The 22,044-nt window shown below is 27.5% G+C and overlaps 1 protein-coding gene across 1 annotated transcript; it reads right to left on the bottom strand.

Annotated features, from left to right (window-relative positions):
- Positions 1 to 414: 414 nt before the first annotated feature.
- LOC107449898 (cell division cycle 73 hyrax) lies at positions 415 to 21,657 on the bottom strand. The gene is made up of 15 exons (XM_016065568.3): positions 21,278 to 21,657; positions 18,835 to 18,940; positions 18,676 to 18,714; positions 18,406 to 18,487; positions 16,893 to 16,951; positions 14,731 to 14,816; positions 13,234 to 13,450; positions 11,252 to 11,347; positions 11,089 to 11,164; positions 9,838 to 9,996; positions 8,691 to 8,778; positions 6,045 to 6,182; positions 3,604 to 3,695; positions 2,186 to 2,327; positions 415 to 595 (listed from the first exon to the last, which is right to left on the bottom strand). The coding sequence occupies exons 1-15, from the start codon at positions 21,406 to 21,408 to the stop codon at positions 559 to 561; spliced, it is 1,548 nt and encodes a 515-aa protein (XP_015921054.1). The 5' UTR covers positions 21,409 to 21,657; the 3' UTR covers positions 415 to 558.
- Between the last annotated feature and the right edge of the window lie 387 nt (positions 21,658 to 22,044).

Raw genomic sequence — 22,044 nt, 5'->3', positions numbered from 1 at the left:
GATATAATTTCAACAAAATGTTTTTTTTTTTATACCGTACATATAAGCAGTTTTTCACTTGGGGGTCCGTGGGCAAGTTTTGACTATAAAAAGGGCTCCATGGGTCAAAAAAGTTTGGGGAACCACTGCTGTAGAATCACACTAAGTCTGTACTAACTTCCAGTCATTCCTAAAAAGTTCTAATGTCTGCCAAAGATGCATGATCATGGCAGATATCTCAGAATAATCATTATGGATTTACAGTAATGTTTAAGTGAAGTACTAGTCTACTCCTTAAGACCTTATTGAGGCAGGATCACATGGTGACTTAAACATTCAAACTAATAAATGGAGGCTCTTATGTTAGTAGACTGGAGGATCAATGCCTTTGGATGTAAATAAGCCAAATATTTCAAATTTAAAAATACTACAAACTTTTTAAACAATAAAACATTTATTCAAATTCAAGAAAACAAATATATACAGTATAATAATACATCAATATGCAAGTATGCAGAAGTATCTGGTAATTCTTTAAAAATCTATTTTGTAGACTATTCAGCAGAACTATTTACAAATTTAAAATCGAAGGTTCGGCTTGTGCTTTATCATGTAGCTGTAAAAGAAAAAATCCCTATTAATACTAGAGCATTTTTACCAATCACAAAGTATCCAAATAAGTAAGCAGTGAGAACAGATGCAGATACATTTAAAACAAGGAATTTAGTTTATAACATAGGGCAAATCTCAACATATTATAATTGAATATTTATGTCAAAACAGAATATTTGCAGTTGTTTTTACTAATTCAGTAGACATACATAAAATATTTGTATATTTTAAACTAATGTAATTATTTCATTTTTTTGTGGGCTTTATATCACTCTTAAAGAAGGGGTGCACAATCTGTGGAAACTTCTGAACAAAATTTCTAACATTTTGAATCATATAGTTGTGACATCACTTTTCAACATGCTTAATTTGCAGATTCTACTGTAAATCTATAATGTTAATAAATATATATTTATTTTAAAATGAACTTCTGTATTACGTGATATAATAAATAAAAAAATACAAAACAAATTTTCTTTTCCCCAATATATATAACTCAATAAAGAGACAAAAAAAGTTACACAATTGTATTGATAGATTTTGCTTTGGCTATATTAATACAATGTTAGAAAACACTCTCTTTTTTTTTTCAGATATAGTCGTGTAAGCTGATGACATATCCTTTCCTTATTTACTTTTCTAGCTTTTTATTTTTTATATATTTTTAAAAAGCATTTTATTTATTATTTTTTCTTGTTTTCTTTGTACTTTCAACTTATGTATTTAAGATATCAATTTGATAAAATTTTTTAATAAACTCTAATAATTAAAATAATTTACTTTTCTATAAGTATATTTTCAATTTTACTGATAAAAAAATTAGTGTTTAGAACACTAATGTTTATAATAAAAATTATCATATTTGCCACTAATGTATTTAAATATGTGTGTGGCACTGTTATTCATCCTGCTGCGCAAGTGGCCTTTCACTCAAAAACGTTGTGCACCGCTATCTTAAAGTTTTGTATGTAAAATTAGAATGCACATAAAAGAAATTACCATGCCTCGCAGCATTAGCAGCCAATGTGACCGGAGTTTACTTTTATTTAATTTCAGACTGTCAAAAACTATTTACCGAAATTTAAATACTAACTAGGATAACTCTGTTAATCACTCACTTCTAAATACAAATGACTTGTGAGGAAATAATTTCTGAAAAAAATGCAATCAAAGAATCTAATATATAGGACAATTTTACTAAATAATCTGCTGCAAGGGAAAATTCTTTTTTTCAGTTTTGAATATTGGCTATGATGTTAAAATTGTCATACTGTTCTTAGATTGTGTAGATGTCACATAGAAATATAGATGTCATATTTTAAAGTTGAATTTTTTAAATGTTATATCCTTAAGCATATTTTTTTCTTTCAAGTTCGTGCATCAATTAATTTAAGATTTCATAAGGTTTTGTATTAAATTATACAATTTAACATAGTCTAAAAAAAAAATTTTTGTGATAATTAACAGTAGTACACTGAACTGAATTAAATATAATTACTATTATCATATAAGTAGTGTAGTGAACTATAATTATAATTATGCAATAACTATAATTATGTAAAATGACAGAGCAATATTTCAAAATAGTACTTACTTGTCAAGAATTTCCCAGAACTTCAATAGATTTGCTCTATCCAAATGTCGTTTATTTCTGTTAAGTTCAATCACATGAACAGCCCACTTTCCAACATTGGCATCCAATTTCATCTCAATCCATTTCAAGTGAAATGCTTTAACTGAAAGATAACAGTTTTTAACATATTTTAGTTACCCTTCTTTACATTTAAAATTAAAAGTTAATATTAATAAATTTAAAATGTTAATTTAGTTGGGACATTGAAAGAATAAACAAAATTTATAGAAGCTAGTATAACTGAAAAGAAGCTGTTGTACTAAACTTGAGTTATAAATTTATTTTCATAATTTTCTAATGGCAAAAAAAATTGAAAAATAATTTTAAAACTGTCTCTGAGAAAATATATTTTTGTTCAAATTTTTATAAATAAGTTCAAAATTAATTAGCATTAAATGAATGAAGAATCAAAAAAAGAAGAAAAAATTTAAACTTGGAGATAGTAAAAAAAAAATATGTTGAACAATTAATTATCCAATTAAATATTTTTCTTTATTTGAAAAACTTACAATGGTCATGTCCTCAATTTACAACATTAAACATATCAACTATGATAAAATTAAACTAAGTATGTGCTATTTTCTTCACTTAGATTTGTTATTTAAATGACTGAAAACTCCTCATGCACCACAAAGTATAGCATGAGGCTTACAGAAGTAAGTAGAAAACAAAAACAAGAAAATTTACATTACAAACAAAATTTCGCAAGGCAGCAAGACTTTCAATACTCTACACTTAGATTAAAATGGTAATTCTTTATACAAAAATTGAGATCAATTTATGCAGTAGTATGTTAGTAGTTATGTTTATTAGTAGTTATGTTATGTTAGTAGTATGTTGTGCATCTAACAGAGCTATAGATATCAAATGGAAAACACAAAAAACTTTATACGAAAATATAACGAAAAGTGAGATATGAAATGGAAACCACAAAAAACATTTGCAAGAAAAAGACATAAAATAAACTGTAAACTAACGCAAGAATTCTCTCTTATTACCGAGAAAGATAACCAAGTGATAATGTACAAAATTATTTTTTCCTATAAAAAATATATATTTGTTAACAAAATTATTTCTAACCAGACAACAGCCTTTGTTATTTTCAAGAAAACATATAAAGAGAAAAAAATTTCATTATTTTATCTTTAGGTCATTATTTATGATTCAGTACCAAAAATTTAATATGTTGAGTAGGTTAACATTAAATAACAGAATCTTTCTGAAAAGTGAGAAATAATTATCAAAAGGTAACATAGTTTTTTTCAATATACATATATATATAATGTATTAAGATTTTAAGACACCTATATATATATACACATACACATGGATATATATAATATACGAAATATATATCTATATAATTAAGAAAATTATACTTTTCGTAAATATTTCCACTGGGTTGCCATTCCATGGCCATCCTTTGAATTGCCATGCTGGACCTTGCACAAACACAGCAACAACTCGGTCCCTAGAAGAATATTTTCATTTTATTTATAATTTAAATAGCATAAATTATATTTATAATTTGAATATCAACATTAAATAACAGGGCTTGAAATTAAGGGAGATCTATTAACACACAAATGAAGCGAAATGGAAAGCTATCATAGACACCCTAGAGTAAAGAGGAATAATATGGGTCTGAAACCACTAAAATTTTACTCATAAAATAGATAATTATCAGTTGTCCTCTAAACAGGGTGCGTAGCCATATTATTCAAGAAAAAATAAGCACTCAAAATATATTTTTAAGCACTTTAAAAAAATATAATTAGGCAGGGTTGGAAAGCTTTTGACTATTGACGGTTTTATCTTGTTTTAACCGTTATAAAAACTTTTGGCATTGTTTTTGACATTTGTCAAAAATCATGAAATTTTGAATCATGTAAAACTAATGGCATTTTCGTTCGCTGCGGACTGACTATACGCCGAAATAGATTGGGGTTGAATTAAGTATGAAAACGTTCAATAGAACAATGTGAACTGTGTCTTTTTGCATAATTCGAAACGAAAATCAACATTGTAAAGAAAAAATCTAATTTTGAAAAAGGGAAAATTAAGCACTTTTTAAAAACACCCTATGAAAAAGAGCACTTTTTAAAAACTCTACACACCCTGTCCAAACCAGCAATCACTGTAAAGATATAGTATGCTGTTTTTAATTACGGTAAAATGTTTTTGTCACAAAACAATACATTTTAACGTGATTATAACATAACACATTTGTATTTGTTGGATTGTAATTTTTCATTAAAATCCACTTAACTTATTTATTAAAAAAATCTACTACAGACATAAAAATGGATCAATGAATATCAGACTAGCAATATCTTTTAGTTACAGCTCCTTTGGACGACCAAGAGAGTTTTCCTAATTTCTAGCCATGAGTAACGTTCAAATTATCTTCCCATTATATTTTTAAGGAAACTTGCATACGAAAATATTAAGAGAAAAGTATTTTCTTTTCATCCATAAGTAGTAACATAAATAAAAACATATTATTAACAGATATTAAAACATTTTCGTAATTCGACAAGAATTACAGATACTTTTGTACTAAACACATTGGTTGATTGGTCTTCATTTAAAAACGAAATAAGTGTCTCCTTTCCAGAGAAGTACCTTCAGTCAAGTTTACAGGTAGCAAAAATATTTAGCGTCCAGAATTTTGTGACTCTTTTGAACTAGAATATCAGACTGGACATACTCCTTTCGCAAGGCCATCTTGAATCAATGTCAAATGTTATTTCATTTAAAACTAAATTAAATATATTTTTATAGGAAATACTATCAATTCAGCAAATAATGTATATTACACCATTTTCTAAACTGCTTCTCTATGCAATGTTTTATTTTCAAATAAAGATTAAAGGACAATTTTTATTTTTTTCCTACAAAAATTTTTTTTACTATTCAAGTTGTTCAGTTGGGATAGAAAACATGAAAATCAGATTAGGCAACATGAAGTGAATATAGCATGTGTTGGAGGCAATTGCACCGTCAGAATAATATAACAGGGAGTGCAACCCTCTAACAAACTAACCCCTCCTCCCCCCGCAAAAAAAAATAAAAAATATTCTGTTATTACATTTTGTTTTGTTATTACATATACTTTTATCTGTTAATTTTTTTCGTCTGTTTCAATAGAGAAAATTCTTATGAATCCCTCGAATACATCGATTTAGTTATTCAGGCCATACCGTTTTATACAGCTCCAGCGGAGGCAATCGAAATCGACCTAACTCTTCCAGCTACTGCGTGCACAATTTAACGCACTTTTAGTACAATGTGCGATTCATCAAAACATGGAATCGGTCTACAATGTCTCACGAGAGATTGAGTAGTTTGTGCATAAGAAAAGAATCAAAGATGACTCAGAATTCATTGAAAAAGTTATAAATAGATTTGGACAGCTAACAAAATGATTACAATTCTTGTTTGATTAAATAATTTTTTAATTGTTATGTATCAATAATTACTTACTTATTTGTTTCTGAATAAAAATATTTTTGATAAAAAAAAAATTTCTAACAAAAATTTTTTTCTGTATCACTTTAATTGTTTAAAAAAAAACAGGAGGGGGAGGGGGAAGTGCACACCGCTGCCGGCGCCCTTGGTTGGAAGTTTTTTTTACCCCCAAAGATTGAACAGTGTTAATTGAGCAACATGTGGCGAAAAAAAATGTTTTTTCAAATAAAAAACTAAGGACATTTTGCTTGCATTTTTAAGTTAAGTTGCTCATAGTAAGTCTCAACAGTGCAACACAAGTTAAAAACAATTTAGCAGAACTTCTAATAGAATATTTATGCAAGCATACCATTCATCATCTACCAATTTAGATGGGTTGTCAATCACTCGATAAGGGACAGATAAGCCACCTTCTTTCCTTCTTTGAATTAGAACTTCATTTTCTCTCTTACAGCCCTGCATCTTTTTCTCATTTGTATCAACGTATCTAAAATAATTTAAAAACTTAATTTATTATAAATTCTTCTTTTAAAAAAAATATAGCTAAGACATTTTGAATTCATTTAAATTTTAAAATATCTAATAAATAATATAACATTTTAAATAGTTATAATACAGAGCCTAATAAAGAAAAAATTTATTACCATTTATTGGTACTTTCACAAAAATTGTAATAATCCTAACAAAATTGACACATTCTCAAAAAGAATAAAAGCATTTGCAAATATTTATTAAGCACATGGCCCTTTTGCAGAAAAATTATTCAATATGTGTGCATATTTCAGAATCGTACAATGAACATGTGCAAGTTTAATGACATGCACCTCAACCTGTTCTTATTCGTATTCACGTGATTTAAAAATTTCACATCTCGATTCGTATTTACAAGATTTAAAAATCATTCGTTGCGAGTCCTAATCACGAGATTTAAAATTCATGTTATGGTTCTTCTCGCAATTTATCAACTACACATCGCAATGTGCATTTACGCTCTCTAAAAATCATGCACTGCATTTCCTATTGACAATATTTACAGGTTTTCAAAATCAAAAATCACACATTGCGAATCGTATTCACCTGACTTAAAAATCAAGCATCTCGATTCGCATTTGCAAAAATCAAGCATCTGGATTCGCATTTGCGAGATTTAAAAATCATGCATCACATTTCGTATTTTTGTTGTTATTAACCCTAAATGTAATGATGCCCACATCAACAATTTCTGTAAAAAAAATGCTCTGGATGAATTTGGTATGATCTAAATTTAGGAGCAATCTTTCTCCAAAATCTTTAAATTTTCGTTTAATGGCCCTGAAAAGCTGTCACAGATTCAAAATCCAAATAACTAAGATTTAAAAATTTTGCAAATCGCAAGAAAAACATTTAGAAATTTTTTAAACCCTTCCCCACCTACACAGCATTTATGATCGTATGCTGTCAAAAAATTTATTTGCTTAATTGCAAAAAAAAATAATCAAATTATAAGTATTGTAAAGCAATGTAAATTTGAGTTAATTTTAAATATGTAATTGTCTTAATTGTAAATAGTAAGTGCTATGTTAAATAAGAAAAATTATTCACAAAATAAAATTTCGCTAAAATCTTTTTACAGGAATAAAATTTTACTAGAACTTTTTACAAAAATTAGGATTAAGTTGAAAATTTTGAATTAGCCTGTGTTCTGTCCTGCACAAGAAAATTCTTCATAATTTTATTTGAGAGTTATCTAAACACATTACACAAATGCATTTTATGAATTGTAAATGATAGGTTTTGTCAAGCTATTAAAGCTTTTCTTTGAAGACTTAGTCCTCATAGAAAAAGCACTTTTAGTGAATAATACGCTATTTCATGACTGTTGTTAATACCTAACAGCTATTCATAACTGAAGAGTAAAATTTTCAATTCCTGATTATGACAATGTCACAAAATATCAATATCAATACAACCATTATTTAGTGATTATCATTTTTTTTTCTAATCTAATTTTTAATACATGAAAAGTTACAGCAAGGAAATACATATAGTTTTAAATAAAAGCATTGCCTTGAGTTAAAAGCATTGCCTTGAGTTAAAAGCACTCACATTATGCTTTGTTATTACCCTTAACCTTTAATGCTGAATGTCATGTATACATGCTGGCATGAAACGCTCTTAGCCACCTGTTAACATATATGCTTGTCATATCGATTTCTTGTTCTCTTCTGGCCATCACACATTAATGACAGTGCTCTGGGACATTTTAAAAACAATAATATTTGGCACAAGATGACATTGTATGTCCATAGGCTTTGAGACACATGCAGATTTGATCTTCTACTAGAAATGAGAGACAGATGACTCACGTGGATTTTGATCATATAAACATAAGAGGAATGTTACCAAATTGTATGCTTTAAAACAAGCATGGGGTTTTTATTTATAGTAAGTGGACAATTTATAGTAAGATATTTTTGCTAGAGTGTTGCATATTTGAATTTCTTGACTAGTTCTCAAATGATAGTCAGATCTTGTAGGTGCCAATTTTATCTGTTTTACCATTGAAAAGGTTTAACTGGACTCAAAATAGCAGAAATTTTGTAAAAGTATATTTAAACCCTTAAGGATCGGTTAATTTTTAAGAAAACGGTCATAACTGCGTTACTACTGAACACTCCCGCCCGGAAGAGGGCGAAACCTCACCCTGTCATTCTCACGGGAGCGAGAAGGAAGGGGTTAAACAAAAATAAGACCTAAGTAAATATTGTATTTAAATAAAAAATATATACTGTTTATCTACTTTGGAGTACATTATAGAATGCATTCATATTTCAGTGATTTCATTGATTTAGACTTAACAGCAAAAAAACCCACTGGCCTCATCAATAAGCGTGTGTATGCAACTCCTGTCACGGTCAAATAATCTAAAGCAACATTGTATAAGAATGAGTTGCTGAAAGTAGAATATATTATTAAAAAACAATTATTTAAGTATTATAACAATAAAACAACTTACTTTAAATCTTGCAACAGATCTTTAGCATTGTACATCGTGATGAGGGAAGTAGTGGCAGCAGGAATTATAATAATAGGAGTTTTGGAAACTAAAATACAAAATATTTTCATTCATCATACATTGAGCTAGATTATGCATGATCATTCAGCAAGCTATTTTGTGCATGATTACTCTACACAATCAAGGGTCCGTCCAGACATTTTGCGAAAGGTTCGTTTTGTAAAATTGTGAAAAAAGTACTCATAATTTGTGAATATAAAATAAACGTTAAATCAAATTCTTTCAACCAGGGTCATGCTTTTGTCAATTTGTGCAAATAGGGTCCTGTTATTGCAAAAAACTTTTTCAAGGAGTTTTTAAATTGTAAAGACATACAAGATTGTGCTCAACACTGTAAAATTATAGTTTAAAAAAATTAAATTTTAAAAAATAAGCAGCAATTGCTGCTACTAAATTAGCAATGCAACAAACAAATATTTGGTATTTAGCCAATACTGCTGCAGCAGAATATTCATTTCAGACGAATAAAGGAAGAAGCGTCTGCCAAAGACAAAACTTAATTCGTTTACATCTGTCTCCCCCCCCCTTTCTGGGAAAGGTTAATTCGATTAACAAAACAATAATGAAGATAAACAAATTTGTGAAGGGTTCGATTATAAAGATGAATTATTTTGTGAAGGATCTGTTTTTAAGTTAAAATATTTTGCGAAGTGTCCGTTTTTATGAAAAGATATTTTGTGAAGGGTTCATTAACGGACCCAAATTTCTTCTAAACAGACCCCTGACAATGTCTGATCTTTTTTAACTTTAGGCATAATGCAATGAAAAGCAGCATGAAAGTATAATTTTGAAAAAGATTGCTTAGTTTTTAAAATAATGTCACATTACTTTCTTTCATGGTGATATTTTAAAATGGGATGGGGAAAAAAAGCATTTTTCCTCCAGGTGAAACAAAAATATTGAAACAAACAATAATAGTCTGAAGATTTAGTAAAATCCAAAATCATTCTAGACAAGGTTCATGCATTCATCTCATATTTTAAAATTTACTTTATTTTCGGCTCTTCTACAGAATGTTATATAAATGCTGAATTAGATTATATGTTTTACAGGGATATATCAAATGGACATGAAAAGAGTTACCTACCTCTTTTGGTTGGTTGACGAGAAGAGCTTGTGACTGGAAGAGGCTTTTCTACTGGTTGCACTGGAGTAACAGGGCGTTTAGGTTGACTTCCCTCCGTTACAGATTTAAGTGTCATACCATGATAAGTCCCCATAGTATCAATCTTGAAACCCTCAGTTTCTTAAAAATAAATTATAAATTAGATTATCATAAAAACGCCATCAATATAAATGATAAACTTAATAGCATTAAATTTGGGGGTTTTTTTCTAAATCACATTATTTTAACCTTATTTGTTTAACATATTATGATTTTTTGAATTAAAAATAATCTTAAGAATAAATAATTTCAGTAAGAATTACATAAGGCACAAAATAGAAGGCGTGACAAAAAAGTCATGATAATGATTTTACACTTATACTTTATCTAAGAGCAAAACACATAGTGAAGTTTGGCAACAATGTACTCAACTAGGAAGTTCTTAACTTTGTTTCTCAGCAATTACAATGTTTTTGGTATCTTTTAAATAAAAATAAAATATTGCTTAAAAGAAATATAAATATGCTCTTTCAGTAAATATAGTTTCAACATAAGTCTTAATAATTCACAGTCAGAAAAGCTAGAGAAAATATTAGAATATGAAGTATATTTTTTCAAACAAAAAAGATAAAATCAACTTTTTGATCAATGATTCTACACATAAACTTTATCCAAGAATATGCATATTGCTCACTAGTTTCATTATTCATAACACTTCACTGCTTCATTACTAAATGCATTCGTTGAATCATAGCATAAGATTCCTACATACATGCTATGATTCAAAGAATGCATACATATGAGTTATACATATGAATGCATTGAGTACATATTACAATATACACTTGCGAGTCATACATAAGTCATTCAACCTATAATTAGATACTTATATAGAATTTTAAAATTAAATTAATGACTTATAGGGAGCTTTAGCCTTTGACAATGCCGCAGAAAGAGTGAAAAAGTAAAGGCACAAGCCAAAATTTCACAATGTTACTCAAATGTTAAATCTTCCACATGAACAAACATGATGCTTAGATTAAAAGAATAGTTCTGCACACCAAAAGATTCTGTCTGCCAAAGGGATGTGTCTAAGTTTTTTTTTTTTTTTCTTACTCGGGTGTGTAATGAAATTACACAAAGTACATTAATATTTATATGTAGTACAAATACATCTTTAAAAAAACTAGCATTTTATCCTTTAAAAATAAAGATTAAAGTGAAAAGTCTTACCTTCTTTGCTTCTAAATCTTTCCTGATCGTATCTGTTATACACAACTGGCTGTGTGGTTGGTCGAACAGGAGTAGCCTGAAGAAAGAAAAAAAACAGCTAGAGATTAATACATATTAATCGATAAATTAACTTTTTAATTTTAAACAATCATAATAACCATACCCTTGGTGTTTGGACAGTTTCAACCTTTAATTTATGACCACCTTCTTCTCGAGCTTTAATGCTCTGAAGAACAGGGAAAAGGCTTTTCTGGAAATTCTAAAAATAAAGAAAGTGCAACTTGAGAAATTATTCACAAAATACAATAGTCTGTAATTCAATCAATAAAAAAAAACTGAAATTGATTTAAGATGTTGCTTAAACCATCTTTTAGGTACATAACAGATTAATTAAAAAGTTTAACTCATCTGAAAGCTTTAAAAAAACTCATGTTAATCAACTTCATAAAATAAACCTTCTAAAAGATTCAATTTGATAACATTAATTAAGTTAAAGTTATAAGAGCCAGTAAACTTGATGATTATTAATATGAAATAGAGTAAAAAGTTCATTCTTGCTTTGTTCTTTAAAAGCGTAATGGTAAATAAATATATATCTTATCCATATATCTTAATATAACTTTTTTCTCAGAAACACTGTTTACAAACAACAATTAAATTAAATTGATAAAACTGTTTCTTTCAGAACATTCAATGAAAATATGAATTCTTTCTATTTAAACACAATAAAACAAAAGAAAAATTATAAAAATTATTTCAGAAGAAAAATAGTTTTTTTTTAAAAATGTGAATGACTATATGAAATAATAAAAACAGGTTTATTTATATTGATAAAAAATTGCTCTACCTCAAGTCAATCCTACATTTTTCTTATATATTTTCTTCAAAAAAAAATTCCAGGTGCTTTGGTGCTATTAAAACTTACTTTTTGCATCTTGATTATACAAAAAAAAACAAGAAAATTAACAGATCTATTCAGCATCCTATTCATATGTAACAATAAAAGTAATTTAAAAACTTCATCAGCTGCCTGTTAAAAGATAGTTCTAAACATAATCTTTTAATTGATTTAAATATAAAACCTTCCGGATTTTTTAAAAAAAATTTAAAATTCATAAAATCTTAGAACATCTAAAATGGAAAAGTTTTAAATAAATTACTGCAGGCTCTATTTCATTATATAAATTGAGAACCACTCTCTTATTTAGCAGTGATACTGATTTTAACAAAAAAGGGTTGCTTTTTTCTGAAATTTTCGTAATTTTTGGGACTTTTGTAATATATACAAAAAATTATTAGCAATATTTAGAAGTTTACTGAAAAATCCATTTTTTGGCAGCTATGCTAGTAATTTTAAAGAAATATTTTAACCCCTACAAAATGAAAATTTCAAATTTTAATAAATTATTTTTATCTGTCCTTTCTTGCAAACATAAGTTTTAAACAATTGTGAGAATTTATTCATGTAAGTAACAACATAGAATTAAAAAGTTTATGTACTAACATTAGACTTCAGTTAAGTATAAAGTGCTATAAAGTGCTAAAGCTCTTTTATAGTGTTTGGATTTGCCTTATAAAAGATACCTTTATTTAGGATCTTAATAGAGGAAATGCATATCAGATGGGAATTGAGATTCTCTATAGAAACATACTTAATATTATTTTAGGTGAGTATTGAATGTCATTTTTAATGTTAAATCATTCACTATTAAATTGGTCATAAATATTTGTAACAATTAATGAAATATAATTTTGGAATTTATAATTGAACATCAGGTAACTAATAAATTTATTTTCCAGTTTGTTTCAAATTTAATAAACAAAGAAATTTGCCCAGGTTAAAATTGCCCAGGTTTAAAAATGGTTCAAGGGCAATTTCCATATGATAATGACTCAAAATGGTATAAAATCACAGTACAGCAAAAAAGAAATAATATTTCTTTAAATGAAAAATAATAAAAATTAAAAACATAAAAAAGTAATAAAAACTAAGAAAATCTTTTCAATTTTACTCATAAAATGAAGTAAGAAAAATTTAAGTTTTCAACAATTCATCACAATAATATAGAAAAAGAAAAACAGTTTAAACAATTCACTAGACTTATTCAGCAAAAATTAATTTGGTATTAAAATATTATTACTCACTTTCCCAGTGCTTTGAAGAATAGTAGTTCTTGTTCTCCATTGTCTTTCTCGACTAATAATATCTCTAGTTACATCTACATCATAATCCAAAATTCTTTGAATGTCAGTATAATTGGCAGGCACTTCATCATCAATATTAATAGTAGAACGCTTTTTAGCAAGACGCTTAGCTTTAATAGCAGCAATCATTTCCACAGACATAGCATCTGATAAAGACCTACAGAAAGAATTTAAAAAAAATTTTAATATCAGCTCTTGACCTGCCAATTATGGAAGAAACATATGAAAAAAAAATAGATGTATTACTTTGCAATCAAGAGGAATGTTTCATAATTCCAAATAAATTATAAACCATAATTCTAACTCTTAGTATCCATACGAAAGACATCTAGCCTTTATAACAGCAACCAATCCAACAAAAATTACATCTGACATTATAAAAATAAAATATTTAAATAATAAGATCAATTCAAAAGAAGTCAACTATAAAATAAACTTTCACTAAAATTAACCAATTGTTTGCAACTAACAGAGAAAAATTTTCTAATTTCAAATTAACTTTCAATGCTTAGTTTTTATAACCACAACAATTTTCTATAGCATCTAACAATTTAAAAATAAAACCAGATTAACAGGCATATTATTCAGTAACTTTGCAGAAATAACTTTTACAAAATTAAAACAATAAACAAAGTAAATTTTTAGCAAATAATAACAGAGTATTTTAAATTTTAAAGGGTCAATCAATTCAAATTTAACAGAAAACTAAACATAAATGCTAGCAATGTTGCTTAAAAAATTACTGGAGAGCTTTTAAATTTAACAATAATTTTAAATATTAAATAATTGAAACCACTGATTTGCCCGAAAACTTATTAATATGACCTAAGCACATATAACCTAAGCAACCGGAACACGATAGCATAAAAAATTTTGTTCTGAACTTGGTTTAAATATTCATATCGTTAATTTGAAACTTTGTACTGAATAAAACCAAAAAACTTTCTTTACTTCTGGGAATTTATTTTTTCCTAAACAGGATTGGTTACCTACTAAGGAAAAGAAGGATCCATTATACATATACATAAGTTTTCTACTTACTTAACAATTGTGTGATACTAAATTTTAATTACTTTAAATACTTCATCTCATCAATACAATCATTTTAAAATCATATATTAAATAATAAAATGATTTCAAAAACAATTTTGGTTCAAACTAACTAAACCAAATATTAATTTTAAATTAACTATATATCAAATTTTGCTTCTTTTATTCACAAGATAAATCTTGTGAAAGAAATAATCAAATAAAAATGTTGTTACATGAATAAAATATCGCAAGAAACTTGGAATAAAGCTGTAGAATAATAAAAACAAAGGCTAGTAGCACTTAAATATGGAATAAGTAGAGTGACACTATTAAAATAAGAAATAGTACAGATGAAAAAATAACCATTGAAAGTACAGGTAAAATATTTCATTTGTAATAACCCACCGTATGTGTTCGGTAGTTACAGATGCTTCTTTGGGTGAAGCAAGCCTTGCAGCCAGCTGATCTTTAGCTCTTTGTACTTCACCTTCCTACACAAATTGATAAACATTACCTTCTAGAAACGTCATAGAAATGCATATACACACTCTAACACACATATATTGAATGATATTTAAAATGTAATGAGCCTCTTGCGTGAGTTCCAATATTCACACTAAAAAACAAGACATTTTTATTTTATGAATCTTAATACAGCAATCATTGTTGTAAACCGCCTTTAATAAAGGGCTTTTAAAATAAACTTATCAGGCAAATAAAATTGATGTAAAATTTATAGCTAGAAAAAGTAAGAAAACTTAAATTCTTAACAACAAATATGTATTTTTAATAAAAAAAATCGAGAATATTTTCTTTTTTGTAGGAAGAAGTTCTAAATAATTTTCATAAAACAATATACAGTGGAATGATATAAACTTATATGTTGTCCACTTTGAACGTTATCCCGTTTCTTACGACATGTTTTGCTGATCTGTGAAAATTGCCTACATCGATAATTAAAATATCCCAGAATTTACACTACCCTTTTTAAAAAAATCCTGCATTACTCGTTTTTCTAACAGATCAATTTCATTTTTCCTCAACAAATCTGATGTAAGTTTTTTCCGAGTTCTTTCTTTCCCCTTTTAAAAAAAAAAAAGAGAGAGAGACTTGTTTAATAGCCGTTTGAAACTGTTCAGACACTCTTTGCATTCTACCTGATTGTCCTTCTGTCTGAGGTAGGGGATTTCCCCCTGAGTCAAAATCAAAAGAGTGGTGGGCAAAGTACGGGAAAGGTAGTTAAAGGAAGTATGGGAGATTAGTAAAAGTTGTGAGTGGAATTTTTTCCAGCAAACTGCAACCTTGGAATCCTCTAATCAATTAAAAATTGCTACACAAAACAACTGGCTAGATAATCATTTCTTTTTCTTGATTACAGTAGCCTGAAAGATGCTTCTAAAGCAAAAAGAAAAGTTCTGGGAACCCTGAATGGGTTTAGAAATGGGTTTAATAAAGCAGGCTCCTCTGTATTCACTGGGAACATTGACCCTTTGGAATAATATTGCATGAATGAAGATCTTCCGAAGTTGATGACATGTATATCGACTGCAACACACATCCCATTACTGTTCAATTAATTCAATATCTGTTTTAATGCCCACATTATACCCACAGGATATACCCACAACTAATTAAAAGTTTCAAAGCATAAAAACTCTGAGACAAAACGTTTCTCTAGTACAAACTGAAAAGTAAATTTACACAATAGTAAATATTAAGAGGGATGTTGCTCAAATTGCATCTAAAAACAAATTTTAACTCGTGTCAATTTTTAAAAAAATTATTATATTTTTTTAGCACAATATTTACGTTTTCATGCGTTGTTAAATGCCAGTCTGAGGGAAAACATAAAAATCAGGTTTCCAAAGTATAACAAATTAATATTAATTTTAAAAAAAATCTAATGTGAAATGAAAAATAGAAAGGCCTTCCAAAACAATATATATATATATATATATATGTTTCATACACAAAAAACTAATCAGTTTGTTATTATATTAAATACTCTAATTTCAAGAGTGAAACTTCTATTCAAGAATACATAGGCTTAAAACATCTTAATTATAAAAACACATTTTACTTTATACACAAGAAATATGGATTTCAACTACTTTATCTAAAACCTGAAGTGATTGTTGAGTATTTTATGAGATATATTTCTGCACATAATTTACTTCCTATTACCATTGTTATTAGAGGTTATTTGAAATCCATGTTATAACATATGAACCACATTTGGAAAATAATAAGCAAATTAGGCCATTTGAAACCTTCACCCACACCATTATTAGAAGTCCCTTAATTTTTTAAACTTTGTAAAAAATATTCTGGATTAACTAGGTTTAGCTACTATAAATGACATTTGTGAATGTTCAAAAAATAAATCATGATAATCTATACAACTGAATAAAGGATTAACAAGCAATAAATTTCAGTAGCTCTGCTTAATGATCAAACCATTTTCTTTTAATAACAAATCGTCAAAGAACTGATTATTGAAAATAATTATGAGTAACATCAACTTAAAAATGAAAAAACACATTTCTGTGAAATTTCGTTAACATTACCTCAAGTCTAGGCTTTTTGACAACTTCTTGCTGATTCTGTTCCTCATAAACATGTTTAACTAGAAAAAAAAATATATATAAATAACATTCAACTATGCAATATAAGTTCACTTGTTTTTTAACTTTGATACAATTTTATTCTTTAAATAAAGCATTTTCAGAGCTATACAAATATTTCAGTAACATTTGGGCCAAATTTAATAAAATAAAAAATCCTGAAAATATATTTTCGATAAATGATACAAAGCTATAATGAAACCACATTTTATCTGTATTGTTAATAATATTGAATGTTGATATTTTCATATACTTGAATAAAGTAACTTTTATACTTATGCTAGTTAGATGCTCAAGTTTTATGTTTTTAAGGATGCTTTGTGTAATAATTTTATTGCATACTGCCAAAATCGTACTTTCAAATCAAGTTCTCAGGAAAGCAACATAAATAATTTAGCAATAAAATAAGCTTAATTAAAAAAATTTAAAAAATCACATATTAGCATTTTAACATATTATGTAAATGTGATTAAGCCAGAGTGTCCTAAACAGTGTCAAATAGTTATCTATTAAACTTAATACAGCTTTCAAGGATTTATTAGAGACTCTAGAAAATCATCGCCTAAACTGTCTATAAATATTAATATTGTTAGAAATTTTGCAGAGAAAAACTATTTTAAAACATTAGAAAAATATATATATTAAATTTGAAAATATACACATGGGTGAAACATAAAAAATGAAGTAAATATGCAAATTACAAATTATATTAATATTTAGGGTTCACACCAGCAATGAAAACTTAGTGGTCCAACAGGACCACTTAGGTATTCATTTAGTGAACCAAAATTTTAATGTGGTAGACAAACTTAAGAAGGAAAAGAATCGAATTTTACAATTACATAATTCATGATATGGTATGCATCAAAATTATTTATGGCTATTTATTAGAACTTAAAACTAATAAGGTCCTCAACCCCATAATGATTGAAGATTAGTAGTTAATAAAATTAAAAAAAAAAAAGCAAAAAATTACATTAGCAAATAAGTTCAACAAACAGATTTAAATGCTGAGATGATGAAATAAATCAGGAAAATAGAGAAAGTAAGAACTAACAAAATATTATATTAAAATTTAATTATCGATAAATTATAAAATTATAAATAAAATCAATTCTAAAACACCAAAAAAAGCACAACAAGTAAATTGGAAATTTCAATATTTAATTTTTAAAACTTTTTGTACCAGACAATTTCAGTTTTTTTAATTTAAAAAATTTTAAAATTACAATCTAACCTACGTACAGAACAATAAAATTAGTGCAACAAATTTCTAAAACAAATTTAAGTCTTTAAATATGTGAAATCTTTAAATGTCTTGTAAAGTCTTTAAACATGTGAAACCTAGAAAATAAAGTAAATAAACGCACTAAAATTTATAATAATTTGAAGGTGAATAAGAGAATAAAGATTATGTTACTCAATTTTTCAAACAAATTTTTAGCTATTACTTTACCTGTTGTGGGGATTTCAATGGGTGCACTTTTATCAATGCTAGCAACAGTACTAGTATCTCCATTTAAGTATGCCAATAATTCCTGAAGAAAAATTACCCATTAGCTGACTGTAATAACTTATTTCTTCACACTAATCAAAATTATTAAATACTCAAGGAAATCACAACAATTTAAATTAAGTTAATGAAAACCTTATAAAATACTTAAAAATAATAATCCAGATTGTACAATGCATAAAAAGACAATCAGTAAAATAATTTAAAACTTACTTTACGATCCGGACGACGTACTACAGGAATGTTTTCAGCCTAAATTATAGTAAATGATTTTATATATATATATATATATATTCATAATAATGTTGTTTTAAGTAATATATCAATTTAAATAATTAGTACATTTATTTAATGTACAAATTATATACTTACAGCAGCTTGTCTGACATAGACAGGGTGAGACAATGTCACATTCTTTAATAGAAAAAGCAGGCACTCTAGTGTGTAATATTCCTTTGGAGTCCCTTCTTTCCCAGAGCTAAAAATACAAATATAACTATAATTGGTACAATGGAAAAATAAACAGCAAAAACCTGAAAATATTTATGAATAAAAGTAATTAAATAAAGAACCTATTTTTGGGTGTTTCCAGTTTTACTATAAGAATTACTCATTTAAAATTTCTAAATATTGATAAAAATATAGAAAAATTACTACCTCATTTATAACTGCCTAACCTAAATTACAGTTGCTGTTCAAATTTATTTATACTTTGATATCAAAAAAGATAACTTGACTCGAAATATTGGGGATATTTCCACATTGTGATCTGTCATGCCAACTACAATCCATAATCATGATCAGTCATGTCTTCATTTGGCACTAGAGTGCCAAAAATAAAATATGTAGATGTTTGCCTGAAGTGGCTACGAGTCATACCCTTTGAGTTTCGATTCTATAATAATTTTTTTAGATTCTTGTGGGTCATTGCCTGGATGTCGCCTAAGCTTGGTGATAATTTTGGCACAAATTACAATGCAGAAATTCCATAACAAAAAAATTTAATTTTAATGTAACAAAAAATAAAGAAATAAAAACAATAAAAAATTAAGAGAAATAAAAACAATTTAATCACAGTAGCCCTCGTATGATCCGTTTGTGACCACTAATCAAAATCAATCTGGAAACTACATATTTTGCAATAGAAAATTTAAATCAATAAATTCTGTGAAAACACTTTTAACATGAAATAAAATTGATACCAATACAATTCTGAGAATTAAAACAAAATATTCTATTAAAGGCTTTTTTATTCAAATTTTATTTTAAAAAAATATTAAAGAAATGTAATTTCAAGAATGAATAATGTGTAATTTATAGTGTAAAACAGTATTTTTCTATAGAGAAATGTTAGAAATCTAAATATATTGAAAAAGAAAACGTGCGTAAGCTTTTTAGTTTTTATTAAAAATAAAAAACTTTTTTCTACAGTTAACAAACATATAGTTATATTTTTGCTCATAATTTTTATTATAAATACAGTAGAACCTCGATCAATCGTTTCTAAAAGAACCATACATTACTAACGATAGATGCAGGAAAACGACGAATTCGGGACAATTGAAAATATCAAACTATGACTTAAAGATTCGTGAAAAATAATAAAGAAGTAATGAATTTGAAAACAAATAATTTAATTATTAAACTAAAAAAATCACATTGAATAATATTGAATAAATTACGAACTTAATGCAAAAATTTTGAGGATGCAAAAGTAGGACAAATAGAACATATTTACTTAATTAATATATTTGGATATTCTGGTTTAAAAACAATCTTTTCTATTAACCGTAAACAATAAATTTTCAACATTTGCTGTTCATTTCCTGTAAGTTCCGATGAATACATAAAGTTTCTTGTAGTTTCAAACAAGTCGAGACCTGATGTAGGCCAAGTCCATTGCCTCCACCGGTATCCTCCGTGCCTATCTTCATCTTCTGCAACCGTTTTCTAAACCAACAACCCTTAACTGTCAATATTTTTAGAGCTAATAAATGAATGTCAAATGTGCTGTTTGAGGTGTTTTCCTTGTACCAAAAGAAATCCTCATTTTCTTTATCCTCATAACCATCAGGAGTTACTGTTTTTCTTCACAAAACAAATTCACTTCAATATTTCGGAAAATGTCGATAGAGTTTCTGGAGGCAGAAATCTGCCAATTTCAAAAACGATCTAAACGGGTTTGAGTAAAATTATAAGGATAGTAACTGTGACAGGCCATTAAAGCAAGAAAAAACCTACAGAAAAACAAAAGATGATGGAACGATGGATTGAGGTTCGACTCTAATTAAAGCAAAAATTAAATAAATTAGTTACACTAATTGCATCCTTATATTCCTTATGCTAAATGAAACATATTTTAAGCACCTCAAAACACCCAATGGCTCAGATTAAGTAATTATACCATATTGTCAAAATAATCAATTAGGGAAAAATTTATACACAATTGAAACTAAGTTTAGAGTCTAATCAAACGGATCTTCAAACATATAGGTAATTAAATTGTCTTCAATTAGAGGAAATCGTATTACTTGTTAAAAATAATAATAAACATTTATCAACTAAGTATATAAAAAATTAAAAAACAATCTAACAATCCAAGTCTTAAGAATTAAATTTTAAGGCGGATTTAAGAGCAAAAACTACATAGTTATAACTTAAATTCTTTAATTTTTACAACTGAAGTGTCAAGGTTGCTGTTTACAGTAGAAGAGAAATCGAAAGTTAAACACTATAATCGTGTTCTACAGTACTTTAATTAAATGAATTTAATATAAAACCATATGAAATTAATTTATAAAGAAAGATAACTTACCCCCATACAAGATAGTTAGTTTTCACTGTTTTAGGCCATGAATATTCCCCAAAAATAATTTGGTTATTTCTTTCATTAATTGGCTTTTTATTTACATTGTACTTCCGAAGAAAACTCAATGGATCAGCCATAATGAAGCTGAGATTTAAAGTAGAAAACTATCAATATTTTATACCTTATGCTTCGTTCCTAATAAAAATACGAATAATAATAAACAAACTTCTTCGCATTCGCAGATTGACGCTGAATAAACAGTTCTTCATTTCAGTTCATGAACAACATACAAGTACACGGATAATGCCAAAATGCGAAAAAAACAAGTCTTTATAAATGTGAGGCCAACATGGCCGAGCGGTATAACCCGCCAAAAGATCTGTATCGTGGTGATAACGAGTTCGAATCCCGTCATAACCCTGATTGCATCTTCGCGTTGTCCTCTAAATTTTAGTATCTGCACAATCGCTGATCAATTCATAAAAAGATGGCTTTTTGACCGGCTTCTGTGCTTTTCCCCCTAAAATGACTCGTTATTTTATAATATGTCAGGTCATGAAAAATAAGCATTATTTTATATCTCTCGTTGAACAACCGTCCTAAATTTGGATTTACGACTACTAATGTTCAACTCCGTAGTCTTGTAATTTTGAACCAATCCAGCAGACAAGGAAACTCCTGGGTGAGTACCCCCAGAGTTAATGATTTATTATGGGAACATGGAGGACTTTGCAACTTGACAGATCTAACGTGCATCAGTCACCATCTGCTAC

Source organism: Parasteatoda tepidariorum, chromosome 8, assembly GCF_043381705.1.
Source record: "Parasteatoda tepidariorum isolate YZ-2023 chromosome 8, CAS_Ptep_4.0, whole genome shotgun sequence".
NCBI lineage: Eukaryota > Metazoa > Arthropoda > Arachnida > Araneae > Theridiidae > Parasteatoda > Parasteatoda tepidariorum.
The sequence above is the reverse complement of the archived record's forward strand: the minus strand, read 5'-3'. Positions and strand labels throughout refer to the sequence as shown.